The sequence below is a fragment of the Thrips palmi genome, unplaced genomic scaffold (genome assembly GCF_012932325.1).
Source record: "Thrips palmi isolate BJ-2018 unplaced genomic scaffold, TpBJ-2018v1 HiC_scaffold_11, whole genome shotgun sequence".
NCBI classification, from domain to species: Eukaryota; Metazoa; Arthropoda; class Insecta; order Thysanoptera; family Thripidae; genus Thrips; species Thrips palmi.
Window position 1 is genome coordinate 8324059 of NW_023144622.1, and position 20810 is coordinate 8344868.

The 20810-nt window shown below is 43.1% G+C and overlaps 1 protein-coding gene and 2 long non-coding RNA genes across 3 annotated transcripts; 1 reads left to right on the forward strand and 2 right to left on the reverse strand.

The window, feature by feature from the left end:
• The first annotated feature begins 774 nt into the window (after positions 1–774).
• LOC117639556 lies at positions 775–5108 on the forward strand. The gene is made up of 7 exons (XR_004587371.1): positions 775–901; positions 1121–1252; positions 2396–2520; positions 3255–3378; positions 3987–4090; positions 4597–4695; positions 4984–5108. It is a non-coding gene; the product is annotated as an uncharacterized LOC117639556 (long non-coding RNA).
• A 2616-nt stretch (positions 5109–7724) lies between these two features.
• LOC117639720 lies at positions 7725–10565 on the reverse strand. Its single transcript, XM_034375596.1, has 7 exons — positions 10530–10565; positions 10341–10481; positions 9987–10040; positions 9564–9662; positions 9313–9426; positions 9083–9220; positions 7725–8804 (listed from the first exon to the last, which is right to left on the reverse strand). Exons 1-7 carry the CDS (start codon positions 10563–10565, stop codon positions 7725–7727), a joined length of 1662 nt encoding a protein of 553 aa, XP_034231487.1.
• Positions 10566–16727: 6162 nt separating this feature from the next.
• On the reverse strand, positions 16728–19815 carry LOC117639469. The gene is made up of 12 exons (XR_004587368.1): positions 19676–19815; positions 19385–19542; positions 19096–19308; positions 18865–19020; positions 18704–18751; positions 18466–18554; positions 18124–18373; positions 17894–18049; positions 17510–17800; positions 17243–17418; positions 17041–17163; positions 16728–16948 (listed from the first exon to the last, which is right to left on the reverse strand). It is a non-coding gene; the product is annotated as an uncharacterized LOC117639469 (long non-coding RNA).
• Positions 19816–20810: the final 995 nt, after the last annotated feature.

Sequence of the window (20810 nt, forward strand, 5' to 3'; positions counted from 1 at the left end):
TGTGTTTTTCTGTTTTATGAAAGATTTATGAAGTGAGCAACAGAATTAGTTGTATGAAAAATTCTACAGCCCCGTCAGGGGAGGGGAGAGGGGGACAGAAGGGAGGAGGAAGGAGGGGGAGGGGGCTGATGTCTTTGTTTTGTTTTGTTTGAAAAAAAAAAATTTCCTCATCGAGCCTCGAACACTTTTTTACGTCTTCCCTTTGAGCTGTCAAAAGAAATGCCTTCCAGTGCGTGCGAATCAGAATCAGTAGTCGAAAGCGAGTTTTACGAGCCTAGGCTGAACTGCTCGCCCTTCCAAACGTCCACACTGGTGGTTCACAAAGTTGCTCGTGCCCTCTCGCTGAGTAAGATGGCAAGTAATGCCCTTTTCGTCTTGATTTTCCTTGCACGGCTCTAAGTCGCTTTATTTTTAACCGTCCTGTAGCTTTTCGCCTCCCGAAACACGCTAAGGCTATCCAACGAACCTATAGACGTAATAGGTTATGTTTACCATAGATCTGAGCACCTGGTTGTGTTTTATGCAATACTTCTTTCCTATCTTAAAGTTAACAAATATTACATGTATATTTTAATATTCTCTTTTAAACAGTACCATATCGCATTCAATGATAACAGAAATGCGATCTAGTTTGTCTTGGGGCTGAAAACTTTCATGAATGATTACTGGTTATCATTTCTCTAAATATATCTTCTCACCAAGTTGCCTAGCTCACTAAAAATTTTCCTGTTAGTGTGGACTTTCATGTGTTTCTTCTTTTTTTGTTTTACCCAGGACTGTGATATGGTGTTGGTGGGTTCATCATCACTTCACCGTCCAAACTTTGCTTGCTGTGACCACTTCTCGCACAACAGGCTACCTTTGTTGTGAAACTGGATCGGAAAGCTTTGTTGAGATGACGGTAACCATGCTCAAAGGCAGATGAGTTTTAATTTTAGCTTATAGTTAACTTTAAGAAATACCACTTTTGGGGGGCATTCTTACATTTGTCTGTGTGCTCATGTTTATTTCAATATAGAATGGATATAACTATTTGGTTTCAATGTTTGTTTTAAATCGCTGAACATACTCTATTAACTTCACATTTACTTTGTCCATTTTGCTCTGGTCTGTTCTATAGATGGCCCTGGTGCATCGTATGCTGCTGTAATGACAGATGAGCTGCATCCCGCATCCATTGGACTCGAGCAAAATTCAATTTAATTCTCAGATACGACCAACATTTCTTCAGAGAACAACCTAATGATGTCAGGTAAGATCTATGTGTGAGTTAATGAAAATGGGTGAACAGGAACTGAGTTGGAAAGGTCAGGAGGAGGCGGAGGGGTGGGGGGAGTCACCCTGGAAGCATGGGCAAGCATGAGGTTTTCACTTTCCGAGAATTACTGTACCATTCCGGGGATTGCGGTTAATTAATTTCTGAGGAGTTTGAGTGAAAGTATAAAATTAACCAAATTGACATCTCTTTATAGACTTTGATTCCTCTCAACAAGACAAACAAAAAATGTCTTCACTTGTCAATGGTTTGGGTGAGAAATAGAAGAGTTATTGAGCTTCCAAAGTTCTAAAGGTGTTGCATTTTGGACACCTATTTGAAAGTTGGAAGCTCAATAACGCTTTTCTTTCCCATCCAAGCCCACGACTTGTGTTGACCTTTCTTGTTTCTCTTGTAGAGAAGAATGAATTTCTCTGAAGTGAAGTCAGTTTGATCGATTTTAAAAACTCACCCAAACTGGGGTGACATTTCCTTTTTCCCATTCAAATGTCAGAAACCTTGAAATCAGTTAAACTCGAACCAGTTATGCACGTTGGTATGAATTTTGTAAAGCTGAGCTCATATCGAAGGTAGGAGACTGGATAGTTACACTGGTCAAATAAACATAATGCATAAGTTGTCACAATAGCCCGTTGAATCCAGGGAGTTGTATTGTAGAATGTGTATGGCCTGATTTGTCCTATCTTACTCCCCCACTATTATACTGATCATGATCTTGGAAATTGCGCCCCAAGTGATGACTTAGAAGGTATAAAGGGATCATATTCCGTATCTTGCTTTTTTTGGTGTTTGCTGCTTAACTTTGCCATGTGAGCATCACTATTGTTTCATTCCTATTTAAAGTAAAGATGTTTTAGAAGTTGCTTGTGTTTCTTTCTCCTCAAGCGTAATGGAAGGTTTTGATCACCCTTTCTACGTAAAATAGAGTGCGTTCATTCTGTTTTATTTGTTTGGTCAGGCTGACGAGACACAGAAAATGAATGACTGCTGACTGTTTCAAGCAGAATCTGCAATTCTGTGCTGTCATTTATTTTCTGTGTCTATTCAACGTCAGCCTGACCAAACACTATTTCTTGTAGTATTTATTTTGTTTAATGTGTAATTTGCCTTCTTTTCTAGGTATATTCCTGGTGCCCAGTCTTTTGAGGGTCCTTTGCCGGCCATTGAAGCTGACATGTATTCCTCAAAATCCAAGTGCAACTCTTCTTTGTTTCTGGTTGGAGCATTGCAATAAGGATAAGAAGGTACGGCAGATTAAACTTGCTCTTCTATTTGAAATGGAATGATCTCCAAGACAGCTGTTTCACTGTGTTCCAATTACTCTCTACCTTTTGCTGTATACATTCTTTTTACCTTCTCATAAGTTTTAATGCTCAAAGAAAATCCTATGATGACGATTGTGGCAGACACATGCTGCCACAAGTATGTGGTAGATATTGATTGTTGTTATTATAGCTGTTTAATCTGGTTTTAATTTATTTTTTTATTTTTTGTGGATCACTTCATCTTAAATTACAGAGCTGTTTCAATTTCTTAATCATAATCACCCTGGAAAACCTTTTTAGCACCACGGGAAAGGGAATCTAACTTTCTAATGTCTTCTTCCAAAGATAAACAGAGTCGAGAGCTGGTATTGCGAGAAGTCTTCTGTCAAAGTCCTTCAGCACAGATTTTCGATTCACTCTTTCATAGTAACGATATGTTGGGGCAATCCATGGGGGCAACTCAGTAAGGGTTCTAGGAACAGTTTATGTAGAATATTACCGCCATATTTTGTACAGCCCTAAATTGGAGCTTATGCTCCTTGGGCAGCCTGGACTAATAAATTAAAAAAATAGTCCTGTTAATTTATTTGTTTTTATTATGTGTTATCTTCGCCAGTCTTACCTAGCGGATATTTTACTGTATTTTTAAAGCTTGTGCTTTTCCTGCTCAGTGGTCTAAAACTGATGATAATCTTTTTCTTTTTCTTTCCTAGGGCTGAAAGCTTCAAGGTCCTGAGAACTGATGACCCCACTCGTGTTGATTGCCGCCACCCTTCAGAAGAAAAACCCCTACAACTTTCTTTGTGACTACAGTTTGCTGGCTTTTGTGGCAACAAAGTGAGATATCCCATCACATTTATGTTAGTGTATGTGGTGGCAAGCTAGTCCCTGCCAGTCCAATTGTTTGGATGAAATTTCAAAGAAGGGCATTCTGAGTTTATGAAGTACGCTTTCAAAACTTTTCATTGAAGGCAGATTTGTTTTTCTTTCAATTATGTCAAGACGCCCTGGGATTACCTAACTAAAATGCTTAGAGTTTCTCATCGGAACAGTTTCTGGAAATGACTGCACTGTGTGCATATTTATATAGTCTGAGAGTCAACCTGCTACAACCGAGTTAGTTATCAAACTTCCTGAGTTTATGGACCCTGTAGCATTTAATTTTGTGAGTCTGTTTGAAATTTCTATAATTTTAAGAAATATGGTTCTACTGTGTACTTGAATTTTATTGTGGGAGTTCTACATGATGAGTGTACTTTATCAACAATCAGAGTTGGGCCCTCGCTTGGAAAATGGTGCACCAGCTTCTTACGCTTGCAATTAAAACTGGCTGTATGCTTTAGGCACAGTGTATAAATTTCCTTGTCTTCTACATGCAACAGCATAATGCTTCAATCATAACCTAACCCATGCCTTACAATTAAAATCTTTCTTTTTTGTTTCAGGTGCATAAAATGAGAGGAACCGATGGAACACTGTCTACTCAAAACTACTTGAATCATCCGACCATTGCAGGATGAGCCTGTTGATCTGCTGTAGGCGTAATCATGTGAGTACGTACAGGATTCCGCTAAGTCAGATATAATTTGCAAGAAGTTTTTTTTATATGTATTCACCTAACGAATGTCAAGTCAACTCGTAATCACATTACGAATGTCAAATGAACTTCTAGCTTTTGCAATGATTGTCCAAACAATGTCCACCACAGGGCAAGTTTTAGTCGTAGGTCTTGCCAGATGCCATTTTGAAGAAAAATGTAGGAAGCTGTTAAATGTTTACTTTCCAAACAAAGACTGGGACTAAGTCAGTTTTATAATTGATTCAATACTCCAGGACTTATTTCATACAATGTCCTACTTATACATGACTGTTTCTTTTTAACCGTTTTCCATATGGTTACTTTTCTTTATTTCCAAGGCGGTCTTACATTTGGCGTTCTCTTATTTGATGCAAAGTTAACGCTAAGATATATGGGCTGGCTTTATGGGACTATTAAGCTGAGTTTTCCAAACCTTTGTTTCAGCTTTCTTAAAAATTTTTGTCCTTATGTTGCAGGCGACAGGTGCTTTGCAGACAAACTGGCGCAGTGCTGAGTGGAGAGACTGCCAGCCCTAGCTGAACTGGACTAACATTGATGCACTAATTTAGACTGAAGTGAGTATAATCAAAACCATTGTCTGAAGCTTTGAACTTAAGCAGATTTGAATTTTGATACAGTTTATTGTTTCAATTCGTGATTCTTTTGCCATTGTTTGTTACATCATTTGTTATTCAAAGTCATCACAAAATAGTAACAGAAAGTCAATTAATAGTGATTAAGTTTTAATTCAATGTTTAGAATGAGACTAATTGTATTTTGTCTCTGTGATTCAGGTGCCATAAGCATGACATTTTAAAAACTTATTAATTATTGGCTGTTGTGAGTGATGTGAGTTTCTTTAGTTGCAGGTCACACAAGATATCATCCCAGCGTAAATGTGGACACAATGACTGGACAGTGTCATCGGTGCTGCAGCAACTATATTGGAGTATTTTCCTACATTACTTTTTCTGTATTTGATTCATGTAAGTATTGAATTTGCCTCATCAAAAAAAATGTGCTTTGCTTATAGTGGGTGATGAAACAGTATGAGAGATTGGATACAATCATGGCAGTGGTGCTGGTAATACCACTGTATCACTTTCTCTGGCATTCGTCTGTGTATGTTGAAGTCTAGGCTGTTGCATTTGGATTTGTGTCACCCATTGTGTTAATTTATTTTTTTTGTGTGTGATTTTAGGTTTCAACGAGTACCTTCGTACCTTCATCATCTCAAGGCCTCATCATTGGGATGGAGTCAGGCCAATTGGTTTTTGCCAAGAAGCTTAAGCTTTAAAAAAGTGTTCTAGTGTTCTAGTGTTCTAGTTCTAGTAGTCACTAGAAGAGATACCTTTGTGGGTAGTATTGGCGTGGGCTACCAAGTTATTTAATTGGCTGCTCACTGGCTAGCCTGATCACATCGTGCCTGTCCTGGAGGTGTGACTGCTCAGCATACGTTATTGTTATGCTAATTTTATTTCTTTGAGCGATGGTAGAGGAGGCCACCTTTTCTCTCAATTTGTTACTTATGTGGTTGTGTTGAATGTGGATCTTCAAATGTTTTTTTGTGTTTCGATGTTCGAATGTACCTTTTTTTGTGTTGGAGCAAATAAATGTATGCATGTGCAACAACTTTGCTGCCCCTCTTGTAAATACACATAAGTGTGTCAAAATGTACTAAACTTGTGAATCATTCCTGAATCTGAAATAATCATTGTCTGCAGGCACTTGGATCATTATTGGTTTGAAAATCTGCCTTGGGTAACTTTTCTTTTGTTGTAAATAAGGAAACGAAGTTTATTCAAAATATATATGGTTTTAATCAAACAGTTTCAGTTACCAGTTAATATTATCCTTTTATACCAAAACCACAATGTTCATTGGATTAACTTTTGAACATGAAATAGCATGGGAGGGTACTTTTAATGCTACACTGATTGTCAGAAAAATAGAAGTAACAACTAACGACAGAAAATTACAAATACATATTGAGTTCATAAAGTTGGCATAAAGTCAGCTCTGGCTGAAAAGTATCACGAAAAGTAGGCCAGTGGCACTGATTTCTTTTATTGTAGATAAGGAAACTAAGCTTCTTCAAAATATATATATGGTTTTAATCAAACAGTTTCAGTTACCAGTTAATATTATCCTTATCAAAACCACAATGTTCATTGGATTAACTATTGAACATGAAACAGCATGAATGCTGCACTGATTTTCAGAAAAATAGAAGGAACAAGTAATGACAAAAAATTACAAATACATATTGAGTTCATAAAGTTGTCAGCTCATAGAGTAGTAACAACAATCACCATGAAAATTGAATCAGAAATCAAAATCAAAATTGAAAAGTAAAAAGGTTCTACATCTCAACGTTAGAGCAATGGTAAAAAAAAGAAACTTGATTGAAAACCTTCTAATAGATAAAAAACCTGATGTAGCTGTGATAACAGAACACTGGATGAAGAGGGATGAAATAAAACTGCTATGTCTTAAGGACTATTCTAATGTATCAAACTTCTCTCGAGAAAATGGTTATGGTGGGGTATTAATTCTTGTAAATAAAGAAATTGAAAAGTACACATCCTCTAGTCAATCAATCTGTGATAGCTCGATAGAGCATGTAATTGAAATGGCTGCTGTTAAAATACGGCACCCCAACATTTGCCTGAATATTGTGGGAATATATAGACCCCCAACAAATGATAATATGATTAACTTTGACTCTGCAATGGACACATTACAGAATGTCTTACTAAACTCAACTCAAACTAAAACGGTAATCTGTGGTGATTTTAATATTGATGCACTATCTGATAATGATAGAGCTAAATGTTTTAATGAATTAATAGAAGCAAGTAATTTTAAATTGATGTTTAGGGAACCAACTAGGGTAACCCAAGCTACTAAGACATGTATTGATAATATACTTATAAATTTTAGTGAAAAAATCTCTGATTATATGACGATGGAAAACTATGATCCACACATATCTGATCATAACGTACAGATTCTGAAATTCCAATATGTGATTGAAAAGAATGAAAAGAAAGTGCAAATTGAGACAAGAAAAATTAACGAGAGTACTATTGAGCATCTAAATGTGGAATTATCAAAGGAAACATGGGAAACTGTTTTTCAGAGTGGGGATACTGATACTGCCTATAATGAGTTTATAAGTATTTTTGAATATCATTTTAACAGACTCTGCCCTAAAATCTCTAAAGAAGTAAAAAAAATTTAAAGATAAACCTAAATTTGTATCTAAAGAGACCTATGAATATAAAAATACTTTGGATACCATTAATCTTGCAATCAATAATAATATTGGGGATACCTCTGCTCTAAATGAAATACGGAAAGAGGTAAGAAAACAATACAGAAAGCAGGTTAATAAGGATACTAAACAATCAAACAGCCAAAGAATCAACAATTCTAACAATGTAACCAAGGAGACTTGGAAAATAATAAATGAATTTAAAAAAAACTGATAGAGGTTACAAGAATATAAATGAAAGAGCTTTAAAAGAGCTTTCTTATGGATAGGAGACAATGCGTGGAGGCATTCACTTTTGTTATTTTGTCACTCAAATGAGGTCAGAGCTCATTGTGAGTTCTCCGTTCTTCTTGGGACACGGTGTAAGGTAGCCAGGCGAGCTGATCGCCGTCGAGATGCTCGTACAGGGGGGGTCTCCTCCATGCTACTTCGTGCCCGCTTGACGGGAGGGGCTTCTTCGGACTCCGTTCCGGACATGTCGACGAGGGTTTCCCCGACGACCTCGACTGTCTGGACGTCCTCTCTGGTCTGGACGGCCTCGACTGTCTGCACGGTCGCGACGTTCTCGATGGTCGTGTTCTTGTCTTCGGCCGCCACCACTGCCGCCTTCCTTGCTGCTTCGACCTCCATAGCTCTCCTCTGTCTCCGCCTTTCGAGGTTGTTGGGCCGCTTTTTGGGCTTTGAGGATGAAGCGGATGAAGACGCACCGCTGGCCCCACCGTCGGCTACGTCCGCTGCCATGGGCTCCTTGGCCTCCTGCCTCGGCTTTGAGGATGAAGCGGATGAAGACGCACCGCTGGCCCCACCGCCGGCTACGTCCGCTGCCATGGGCTCCTTGGCCTCCTGCCTCCTTCTCGAGTCTTTGCCCTTCCTGGCCCTACGTCGCATTACATTGACGGTAGCGGCAGCAGGTTCTATGTGTGGATCCATCGGCACCACCGTGTTGGCGACAGCGACCTTCACTGTGACGGCGTCGACCGTGGCGTCGGTCCTGGCGACGGTCTTGGCGGTAGCGGCAGCAGCCTGCAACTGCACCACGGCGTCGGGGACAGGGACCTTCACTGTGACGGCGTCAGCCCTGGCGGTAGCGGCAGCAGCCTGCAACTGCACCACTGCGTCGGGGACAGGGACCTTCACTGTGACGGCGTCAGCCCTGGCGGTAGCGGCAGCAGCCTGCAACTGCACCACTGCGTCGGGGACAGGGACCTTCACTGTGACGGCGTCAGCCCTGGCGGTAGCGGCAGCAGCCTGCAACTGCACCACTGCGTCGGGGACAGGGACCTTCACTGTGACGGCGTCAGCCCAGGCGGTAGCGGCAGCAGCCTGCAACTGCACCACTGCGTCGGGGACAGCGACCTCCACGGCGTTGGCCTTGGCGCCAGTCCTGGTGGCATCCTTGTTGGCATCCTAGGGAAAAGAGGTTGGGTATGTGCAGTTCACCGATAATTTCGCCGAGCCCGAACCCGTCTCCGGGAGGACAGCCGCCTTGCCCACCTTGTCCACTGAACAATCTTTCCGGCGCCCCTCTTTTTCAAATTGAAATTTTGAAAAACCGTTTTATGGTTTTGTTGTTAGTGATGTTTAATTCAAGAAAAAGTCACTAGAACTCAAATCCGAGGTGTGAAATTTGGGGCCCCGGATAAACTGGCGTGGAATGCCCCTGTTTCAGATTCGTTTACACTTACCACTCCCCATCTTGGTTTGATCGAAGAAGGTGTATACCTCGAAAGAAAACAATTACGCATCGGAAGGAAACAGTTACGAGGAGGACTGGGACTGCCCTCGTCTTCACTGTCAGAGGTAAGACAGTAAGGCACCAGCGGCTGGATGGTCGGAAATAGTCAAAATGCATTATTAATCATAATTTGGGCTAATGTAAACAAAATGAATGACCGATGCTTGTATCTATACTTACAGCAGTAGGTTTACAAGCGTGTGGAGGTGTCTCAGGGATCACCTTTCCCTGTGCCTCAAAGCAACTTCTCCCTTGGCTTTCATCTTCATCAGAGGAGGAGCAGTACACAATTTCCTAGAAAAGCAAATATGTAAGCAAATTTGAGGAATGAACTGCATGAACTGCCAATGGCTGCCAATAACTGACAGCGAACAACAACATGTGAGTACTCACATGTTGTTGTTCGCTGGCAGTTATTGGTGAGTACTCACATGTTGTTGTTCGCTGTCAGCTAACAGAGGAACTGATTCCACTTGGCTTCCCACTGGCAATGAGCACATTTCTTCCATCGATTGGGAGTTAAACAAATTCTGGAACAAGGGTTCGAATAAACTCAGGTGATGCTCCATGATTTTGAGCTTTTTCTTTCTCCGTTAAACTTATTTATGTGAATTTAAAGTTTCAAAAAATTGGTTGGTTAATGAGTTAATTTATTTGCTTGGCTCTGTTTCAAAATGATATCCTTCACTGATGTAGTTAAGAAAAAATGTTAGAGATCTCAAATGAGATAAAGAGTTTATCCAAAAAATTAAAATAAATTAAAACTTCTTCTTTTCATGGGTATTTTCCAGTCATCCTGAACTAATTGAAGCAAATTTGAGGAATAATGTGAGAGGACTTTCAGTGATACTCACAGGCTCCTCGCCACCGCCAACTACTCCACCCCCAGAATTTTCTGCAGAACCACTCTGTAACACAGATAAAACCACAATTTTGTTGTCATTACTGAACATAGAGGCACTGAGTTTGAACGAAAAGGCTGAATGAAGGTCCCCAAAAGATTTGCTGAATGATAACTGCTTTAAACCTTGTTTAAAAAAGAAAAAAAAGTTGGATTAGTTTTGCTCATCTTTGCTGTGTAAGTATCTTCCCCAATAATTGAAAGTACTAAGAAGCTCTCCGGGAATAAATTACAATTAAGCTTCAATACGTTGAGTTTCATCAATTGTGTGTCCACATTGACCACATCCCTTCAAGTTTTTAGTTACCTGGTACAGATGTTCTCCCGTTGGCATTGGTTCCAATGTGCTAGGGCAAAACTCATCACAAATGTTTGTCACTATTGACATTGGCGGGCTGGACATTGTCAAGTTGATGTCGTCACTATCTCCTTGATAGTCAATATTTGCCTGACAAGAAAAACAGTCAAATAATTCTATTTCTTGGTTCTTACTAACACTCTTATTTACAAGCCCTTGAATTAAGGTAGTCATTTCACTTACATTAAATGATCTGTTGGGTGATGGATCAGAAAAGCAACGAGAAAAGCTGGGAACACTAGGCAGAGAGCTGCATGTTGGTGTTGGGTCTATTTGCAAGACGGTTCCGCAGTCGCTGCTGTTGCTGCTGACACTGCTTGAGCTTCTCTGCACCGTTGGTGGGGAGTGAGGAAGGCAGCAAAGGTCTTCTTCGTCTTCTGAATTCTGTTATGCAATACAGGTAAAAACAGTTATCTTTGTTGTTTTGTCCTCTTTTATCTTCTTAAAGAGTTTATTTTTAAATTAAAGTGTTCTAAAAAAAAGTTATAATTAAACAGTAAATACATCCTTCTCATTCAATATTTGCCCGACAAGAAAAACAGTCAAATAATTCTATTTCTTGGTTCTTACTAACACTCTTATTTACAAGCCCTTGAATTAAGGTAGTCATTTCACTTACATTAAATGACCTGTTGGGTGAGGCAGAGATTGGTGGGGAGTGAGGAGGGCAGCAAGGGTCGTCTTCGTCTTCTGAATTCTGTTATGCAATACAGGTAAAAACAGTTATCTTTGTTGTTTTGTCCTCTTTTGTCTTCTTAAAGAGTTTTTTTTTTAAATTAAGTGTTTCAAAAAAAAGTTATTATGAAACAGTAAATATATCGTTCTCATTTTCTATCACCTGGTGTCAAAATTTGAGTGATGTCGCAAAGTAGGGACTTTAGACTGCATTGCTCTCTCAATTTTACAGAGTCTGACAGTGGTCCACAGTTGATTATTTGCAAAGGAATAATTATGGCTAAAAACAAGCATGGATTCAAACTGAAAGACTCTGCAAACCAAGACAATGCCAACAGTTTTAAATTAACCATCTGGGAACTTCATAAGTGAAATAAATGAAGGCATTAAGAAGAGGTGTCTTTCTAACAAAGACTCTAATGGCTCAGAAAGTCCTTTGAAATTCTTTTAAGTGAACTGACCCTGGGTGGTAGGAATGAGACTCTCTACCTTCAATTTAGGTAATATCAACACAAACAAAAAGACCTAAACTCAAGCTAGTACATTTGGTCTAAAATGTCCATGAAGTACTTGATTTTTATTTATTTTGGAGGAAGAGAAAAATCTCGATTTCTACAAGGGATAAAAATTTAAATATTGGTGACACTACTCCTATCATAAATAATACTGATTGTACTTCTAATTAATGATTCAAGAGCAAAATCTGAGATATGAAGGTGTAGGGAATGCTCACCGGTAAAGGAGTCTGGCCTCGGCCTCGTCCGCGGCGACCACGACCTGCTGGTCCTGTGGCGCGTCCCGGGAGACGGTGGTACATCTCGGCGAGTTCTTCCTGTCCTTGGGCTGGAGGGAGCTGTATCTGGTCGGGTGCCTCCCGTACATGGGCCGGTGGGAGGAAGATGCCTTGCGCAGACGGCAGTCTCATCTCCTGCAGCACCTCGTGGTGGTCGGGTGCCTCCCGTACATGGGCCGGTGGGAAGAAGATGCCTTCGGCAGGCGGCAGTCTTATCTCCTGCAGCACCTCGTGGTCAGCCGGTCGCCACCTCTCCGAGCTCTCGAACTCCGGAAAATCCCTTGCGTTTTTTTTAAACATTAGATGACCTTTCCGTCTCCTACTAGAAACTGATAGAGTACGCACAAATAGGTACCTGAACAGCCGCAGCATCCGCAGCCCACTTTCGCCTTCGTTCACCACCCACGTCTTTAGGAAGTTGGGTACGTCTTGGAAGGATTCCAGAGTCTCCTCCATGTTCTTGATGTAGTCAAGCCGTGTCTGAGTTCTCTCATTGTCTCTGCGTCGCTGAGCAGGGGTCATGGTCTTCAACGTGCGATCATACATCTGTTGCTCCTCGTCTCTCACTGTACCTGAAAACAAAATTGTGGTCCACTTATCCGGTCGCACAATATTAATGCACATTCAAAAAAAGTACACTTACTATGCAGCGACCAGAAGGCGGGGTGCTTGTGGTTTTTTCCATTGAACCACCTGTGTGTGCCCTCCAACGGCGAGGTAGTGGCCTGCAGAGGGTTCTTAAACACAGAGAAATCTTCTAGGAGCTGATCGTAATACTCTGTCTTGAAGTGCGTGAAAAATTTCAGAACTGCATCGCTCCAGACGCCTTTGGCCCGAAGGAACGGGACTATAATCAAGTTCACTGCCTTTCCGATGTACTCGAAGGGCAGCCTGGGAGTGAGTAGCAGCATGCGCACACCCAGTCGGAGTGACCTGCTGGAGTACATTAGCTGCTGCAGGCCGCAGTTGGAGTCACCGTAGGTGATCATGCCCTAAACATAGCAATGAGAACTGCAATTAAAACTGACATGTATGCGATGTCACTCGCATTTCGAGGAAAAAGTCAGAAATATACCTTGTAATAGTGGAAGAAGCAGTGCAACAGTTCGAAGTAGCGGTCATTTCCAAATACCTCTCGTAGGGCATTTCGTTCCGCATCTTCTTTGTCTGTCATCACTTGCCGCATGGTCAAGCCCTTGTCCTTAAGTGCCCTGAAAACCTCCCTGTAGGCGCTGGTGCTCTTGGCCTCCATCACGGCCCATGCTACTATGGTGACCTGAAACGTGTAAAACGCACATCAGAAAATACATACTTTTTTTACATTTTGTGAGTTTGGCCATTCAGATGCGGGCCAGCAACTCACTCGGCTGTAGTCCAGCACACCCATCCGCAGGATCTGCCGCGACGGCGGGTTGGCCGGAGCGCTATAGAACGTGGCGTCAACGAGGGTGGAGGTGTTCGGCCTGCGCACCGCCTGGTTGTGCCAATCAATGAGTCGCTGCGAAGCAAATAGGAGAGCCTGATGGCCAGGTAGCCCCGTCCTCTTGACAAAGAGGCTCTGCTTGCCGTCCAGGGTCAGGGCAAGATCACGAAATTCGCCATCCAGCTCTGCCACAACAGCAGGATAGCTGTCAGGCTCCCTTGGCTGCGCCCTTTCTGACCTCTTCTTCATGCACTCAAGGACTACCTCCACAAACATCCTCTCTCGGACCTCCTCTGGCAACCTGCAAAATAGTGGGTTAAATCATGTTTCAAAGAGGTCTAGGGGCCCGCAGGCAGCGGTTACGTGATCCAGTTACAGGACGGTGTCAGAGGGAACGGCCGCCATACCGCCGCGCCCCTGAACACAGCCACACCCACACCCACACACCAGCCCGATGGGTGGCCTAACCACCCGGCGCACCGCCCCCGCAGGCACGCACCGGCCCGCCAGTCGGCCGCGGCTACGTGCGCGGCGGCACGCGCCTATGACGCGTGCGGGGCAAACGGCCGGGCCCACGACCTCTTCAAGGTGGGCCCAGCCGAGGTCGGGCAGGGGCGGACTCTGGCACCCCGCCGGGGCTTCGCCTTGGACCACGGCTGTGCACTATACAGGAAGGCACCGCGAAGCGGGCCTCAGTTCAGGCCATCACGCTCTGTTGACGACACGCGCACGCGGCTCCGCGGAAGATCCGAGTCTACGGTGTTAATCTGCCCGACTGACAGTGCGTTATTATTGGACTCTACAGTCCACGGACCCGAAAGTGAGTGAGTGTCTCCCGATACTGGACTGCGACGGCGGTGACCACCGCGAACCCCAACGGAGTGCCGCGCAGCCACCACCACCGGACCACCGTACTGCGAGCATCCCTGCGCCGGCACCCACACGACCGTGGGGGCACTCGGCCACCGCCCACGCCACGCTCCGTACACACCGGCGAGTGCTGACGCGGCGCCACTAGAGGCGCCACGCGCCGCCACCACCCTGCAGTGAGGCCGCCTGGCGGAGCAGCGACCAGCCAACACAACAACTTACTCACAACGGCCCAGAAACCCCGCGACAAAATGATTGCAGGCTACACGCCTGCAGCAGCGCATGCAGGGGGACGCCCTAGGAAGGCCACTCGTCCATGACACACTTTCCACCGCGGCGATGGACAACGCCGTCGTGGATAGCGCCGCCGCGGATACACAACAACGAGCGGGCCGACATGTCGCGAGACCTGTCCGCAGTGTACGTCTCGCCGCACTCCCTGCTCGCCAAAGTCGCCCCTACTGCGGCCGCCCCTCCCGGCCGTGCTGCTGCGCGTGTCCTGTCCGCAGGCCCAGGAATCATTCGCCCGGGACGGGGCTACGTCCATGTTCGGCCCTCGCTTCACCACCATCGTCATCGGGGACGAGGCGCTGCCCACGTTCGTGTGCGAGCCCGGCACGTGTGAGTGCGACTGGCAGGCCCACGACTTCCACGGTGGGCGACCCGCAGCATGGTAGGCATGCAAGGGAGATTCGCCTGCTGGGCGATGACTTTGTTGCAGCAAGTGGCGCGGTTGGAGCCTGACCTGGTCAACCAAAGGACGTCTGTTGTAGCTGCGCCGCCGCCTGTTCCAGACCAATCTGCCGAGAGCCGGCTCACCAATGGATTGCTTAAGGCCGAAACCATCCAAATATTCCTTTTAAACGGAACTCCAACCCCCCCCCCTTTTCCCCGTCTACCCCCGAGCTGGGCACTGCGGCCTGTGCCAGAGGCCGCGGTCTCGGCCTCGTCGGTTCGCCTACAACAGCGATTTTGAGAGCTCTGCCATCCACCCCCGCACCCTTCCCCAACCACCCCCGCTTAAAGGTGTGCATATCCGTCCGCCGAGCATCCGTTCAATCCGCAGCCTAGCCGTGAGGCTCTCGCCTACCACTGGACCCGCCCAGCTGGGCGGCCGTTTGTCTCTCTCGCACTCCCAACGGCGCCGCTCACTCCGTCTCGCTCGCCCGGCCAGCGGCGGTGTGGCGTGCAGTGTCCGGAGTTTTGGCGAAACCGACTGACGCCTCGCCTTGCCTCGCCATCAACAAGAGGCGTGTGTGTGGTTGGGTGAGGGGAGCGGGGGGGGCGGCCCGGAGGCAGTGAAGACGACGGCTGGCACCGACAGTGTCGTCTGCTGGCTGGGCTGGGCGGGCTGGGTGGCTGGCGCGCAGGCGAGCTGGCCGGGAGCGCCAAGCGCGTCGCCCTCTCGATCGTTACTTGGACAGGCTGCAGACTGATTCCGAGAGTCGGTTTCGTCGGTCTGTCTCTCTCGCACTCATGAGGCCGTAAGAGTGCGTGAGAGACAGCGACGAAAACGACTCTCGGAATCAGTCTGCAGAATGTACTTACTTCATAGTCTCCCGGAGAAAAACATCGTGGATGGCGTCGGTCGTCAGCCCGATGCAAGCTTTCTTGATGTTGTTATATGCAATGTCTTTTTGCATATCCAGGACACTGGGTTGACAGGAGTCAACATGAGGGACCCGGACCCGATACCCCTTCAGATCTCGCCGGGTGTGGCATGCTCCCTTGCACCAAACGTTGCTGGTATTATATTTCCTGCAGCGGAACTCGAGTAACTCACAGTTACGGTGTCTTAAGTTATAGCCGTAGCCATTTTCGGAGTAATACACATCGGATGATTGGTCCCTCGCTCCGAAAACTTTAACGCAAGTCAGAAAAGCCATTCTTCCGAAGCCGACGTCAGCTGACAACTGTCCCTCGTATTCGCGCCGAAACCACAGTCAGCTGTTCGACCAACTGTTTGGGTAGAGGTTACACTAGTGGCCACTAGGAGCGCTAGTAGGATTAGCGCCGCGAGCAGACGCGGCAGACCACGGTGGACAGCCTGACTGCAGTCTCGGACCTTTGGCTTGTAATTGCTTCATGATAGTTCATGATGATTCAATTTTCATGGTTGTATGTTGTTGCTACTCTATTTTGCCAGACCTGACAACTTTATGAACTCAAGATGTATTTGTAATTTTCTGTCATAACTTTTTACTTCTATTTTTCTGATAATCAGTGAAAGCATCCTACGGAGGGTCTGGAGACCTTCGCAGCCCAGCATCCAATGAATATTGGTATGCACTACGGGATGGAAAATGAACATGCCTTTTAACACCAATCGATTGCCCGACAAAAATACATGCATTAAATTAAAGTATGATTGACTCCAGAACATTGCTAGAATGCACTGAGAACACAAGACATGCAGTTGCAGTTAACATTTGAAGTGTTCCTACTTCACCTATTTGTAATGTCCTCTGCCTGACCTATTCCACTGCTGTACTTCTCAGATGAAACGTAGAAATGTTGCAAAGACGACGACAAGATGAATGTGCAGGGATGTGAGGGAAATTGTGACTTCAGATGACTCAGGAAGTCTCGCAGGGCACTTAAGAAAAACCATCATCAAGATTTTCAAAAGCTTTTCAGCTTATATTTGCATCATGCCTTGACTTGAATGCTTTTGTTTTCTTTGTTGGATGTTCCACGCTGCTTGCTTGTGTACTTCTTGCACTGCCTGCCTGCCTGCCTGCCTGCCTGACGGTCTTCAAAGAAAGTCTCTCCAGTTTACCCCGTCGGGATTGTGTCCTGAAAAAGAAAAAGAAACAGAATAAAGAGAGATATAATGCATTCTCCATTTTTCTTTTCCTTAATGTATTTTAAGTTATTACTATAATTACCATTTCTTGGATGGGATGTGTCGGAACCAAACGCACACACCTAGCTGCAGTGCCAGTGTCATAAAATATGACAATTGTGCCTCTAAGTAACATGTCCCATTAAGTCCATTGTAATAGAAGTGCCTGTGGAAAATATTAACAAGTACTTATTAGAAAGCTTGTGAAATATTTCAATCCAGAGGGTAATGGGTTTTAAACTTACCCTTGCCCACAGTTTTGCTTTCATCAATTCACTTGTGGTGAAAACCTTTGACTGAATAGATTCAGAAACTTTGAAGCCAATGTCATTGATTAAGGTTTGTTTGCACCATGCCAATATCTGCAGGACAACCTTTCTGCATTTACAACAGAAGCACTTTTTTCAAAAGGCAAATCATTCTGCAGAGAGTCAAAAACATAGCAAATTTGCAGCATTAAAATTTAATAGCTAAATCTGCAAAATAAGATAATGAGAAAAAAAACAACATACCTTGAGAGCTTTTATGTAATGGCACAACACTTTGACTGGAACATACTTGACTGGTTTGTACGATGTAAGATAAAAACTGCTTTTGCTTTGCTACCACTTCCCTCTCCTGCTTTCAAAATGTGTGTGATCACACAACTGCGTAGGTGCCAGCAAGTCTGTCTTCTTGTCCGCCTCCCTTGCCAGCCAGCAATCCAACCAGTCTCTGTCTTATAGATCATTTGCTTTTGCCTGTTTGATTATATGAAAAGCAGGCATTTAAGATCCAAAATGTTTGGCAAGAGTAAAGACATCCTTGGGGCAAAAATAAAAACAAAACATGCACTAAAAAATAAATACAGTAGAGTCGACTTTTGGAATTCTTCACAACACATTATGGTAAATTACCTGGCAAGCACTCTCTTAAGGAAACAATTATTGCATTTCAACATTATCATGAAGGAAAGAATAAAATCATAAAGCTAAAGGATCATTTTTCTTCTGCTGATTGAGGCCAAGGCATTCAAAACCACATTTTTTATGAACAATATAACCCGAAACTCACTGTAAAGAGAAAGGAGGCAATCAACAACAAAGTTGATGTTTGAAATGTCTCATCTCAAATACTAGTAACTTACCTTGGTAGCTTATCACCTCTCATGGAAACAGTTATTGTATACCAACATCATAATAAGGGGAACTTCATTATAGCTGTTAGGCCTAACAGCTTCAATGATGATGATGATGAGTCAATGACCACCAATGAATTAATCTCAATCTGGTGTCATGACTGATCAATCGTGAATGTAATTGAGGCCTAGGCAATTATTACGCAGGTCAAAGAAAACTGATGAAATCGTTGATAAAAAAAAGATGACACACCATACACTGTAAAAAGAAAGAAAGCAATCAACAACAAAACGGATGAAAAAAAAAATTTCACAGTAAATCATTATGGTAACCTCCTTGAAAAAAAGTACCTGACAAAAACATATTTCATTTTATTCCAATACAATGATCAAGTGTTTGAGCACCCAAACAATTTTCATGGAGCGTAATAGTTCGGAAGCTGTGGAAAATAGCAATCATCAAAAAACTGCCCAATCTCCAAATAAAGCACACTTGAATAGGGAAGTACTCTCAGCTCATGCATTAATAATGAAATGATCACAATGACACCAACATTCGAAAATGTGCTCTCACTAACATACTGATTACCTTTCTTGCATTGAAACATCTGAATATTGGAATACAAGTAAAAGAAACCTGCAATGAAAATATAAAATTAAGGTTCCAGTTAGTTTAATGCAATGAAAATATAAAATTAAGGTTCCAGTTAGTTTAATATCATATGTATCACAAAAATAACACAAGCATACCAATGAAATATGCTGAGCAGTCACACCTCCAGGACAGGCACGATGTGGTCAGGATAGCCAGTGAGCAGCCTTCTATGCAGCCAATGAAATAACTTGGTAGCCCACGCCACCACTACCCACAGAGGAATCTCTTCTAGTGAGCAGATCACAGCAAGGCTGGTCATGAGAAAAATATGATAGGATTAGAACATGACCATAGGTATAAAAATTACATATGCCCCTTTGACTCACCTTGACTGTGGATTCATGAAAGAGCATGCAGAATTTTATACTCTTCCACCAGACATAAGGGCATCACGATAATCCACATCGAACCGTCTTGATGAAGAAAACAAATTTTATCAGGCAGCCCATTGATCAGCCTTTACTGGTGATTGAGGCCATGGCAATCATTGCAAGTTTAAAGGGTAAAGAAAACCATGGTGTAAGATGAATCCGCTCACACTGCAATAAGTATCAAAAGCAATTTAAAAAAAACACCTTGAGTTTCAAATGTTGATGTTGGTCTATGGCAACTTACGGGTGAGGTTTCCCGTTGTGAGCAAAGATTATGAATAAAATACTAATCAAATTCAAGAGCTAATGACTTTCGGAAGATCTCTTTCTGTTCCATGGCTGAAAGTCTGATTGACGTCACAAAATAATATATTGCCCAAAATAAGGAAAAATCCCGATATCCTAGATTTAGAATAAGATGACAGTAACAGGAAAGAATATCAACAAGGTTGGTAAATTAAATGTTTCATCACAAATTGTGATGGTAACTTGAATAATATGAATAGGTGACAACTACTCTATTTGATTCACTTACTCCATTGTGACGGTTGAGTAATTGAGCAAAAGGCAACTGTTCCTCCCTTACAGATGTGCGGGTGGCAAAAACCAATTGGCCTGACTCCATCCCAATGATGAGGCCTTGAGATGATGAAGGTACGAAGGTACTCGTTGAAACCTAAAATCACACACAAAAAAATAAACTAACACAATGGGTGACACAAATCCAAATGCAACAGCCTAGACTTCAACATACACAGACGAATGCCAGAGAAAGTGATACAGTGGTATTACCAGCACCACTGCCATGATTGTATCCAATCTCTCATACTGTTTCATCACCCACTATAAGCAAAGCACATTTTTTTTGATGAGGCAAATTCAATACTTACATGAATCAAATACAGAAAAAGTAATGTAGGAAAATACTCCAATATAGTTGCTGCAGCACCGATGACACTGTCCAGTCATTGTGTCCACATTTACGCTGGGATGATATCTTGTGTGACCTGCAACTAAAGAAACTCACATCACTCACAACAGCCAATAATTAATAAGTTTTTAAAATGTCATGCTTATGGCACCTGAATCACAGAGACAAAATACAATTAGTCTCATTCTAAACCATTGAATTAAAACTTAATCACTATTAATTGACTTTCTGTTACTATTTTGTGATGACTTTGAATAACAAATGATGTAACAAACAATGGCAAAAGAATCACGAATTGAAACAATAAACTGTATCAAAATTCAAATCTGCTTAAGTTCAAAGCTTCAGACAATGGTTTTGATTATACTCACTTCAGTCTAAATTAGTGCATCAATGTTAGTCCAGTTCAGCTAGGGCTGGCAGTCTCTCCACTCAGCACTGCGCCAGTTTGTCTGCAAAGCACCTGTCGCCTGCAACATAAGGACAAAAATTTTTAAGAAAGCTGAAACAAAGGTTTGGAAAACTCAGCTTAATAGTCCCATAAAGCCAGCCCATATATCTTAGCGTTAACTTTGCATCAAATAAGAGAACGCCAAATGTAAGACCGCCTTGGAAATAAAGAAAAGTAACCATATGGAAAACGGTTAAAAAGAAACAGTCATGTATAAGTAGGACATTGTATGAAATAAGTCCTGGAGTATTGAATCAATTATAAAACTGACTTAGTCCCAGTCTTTGT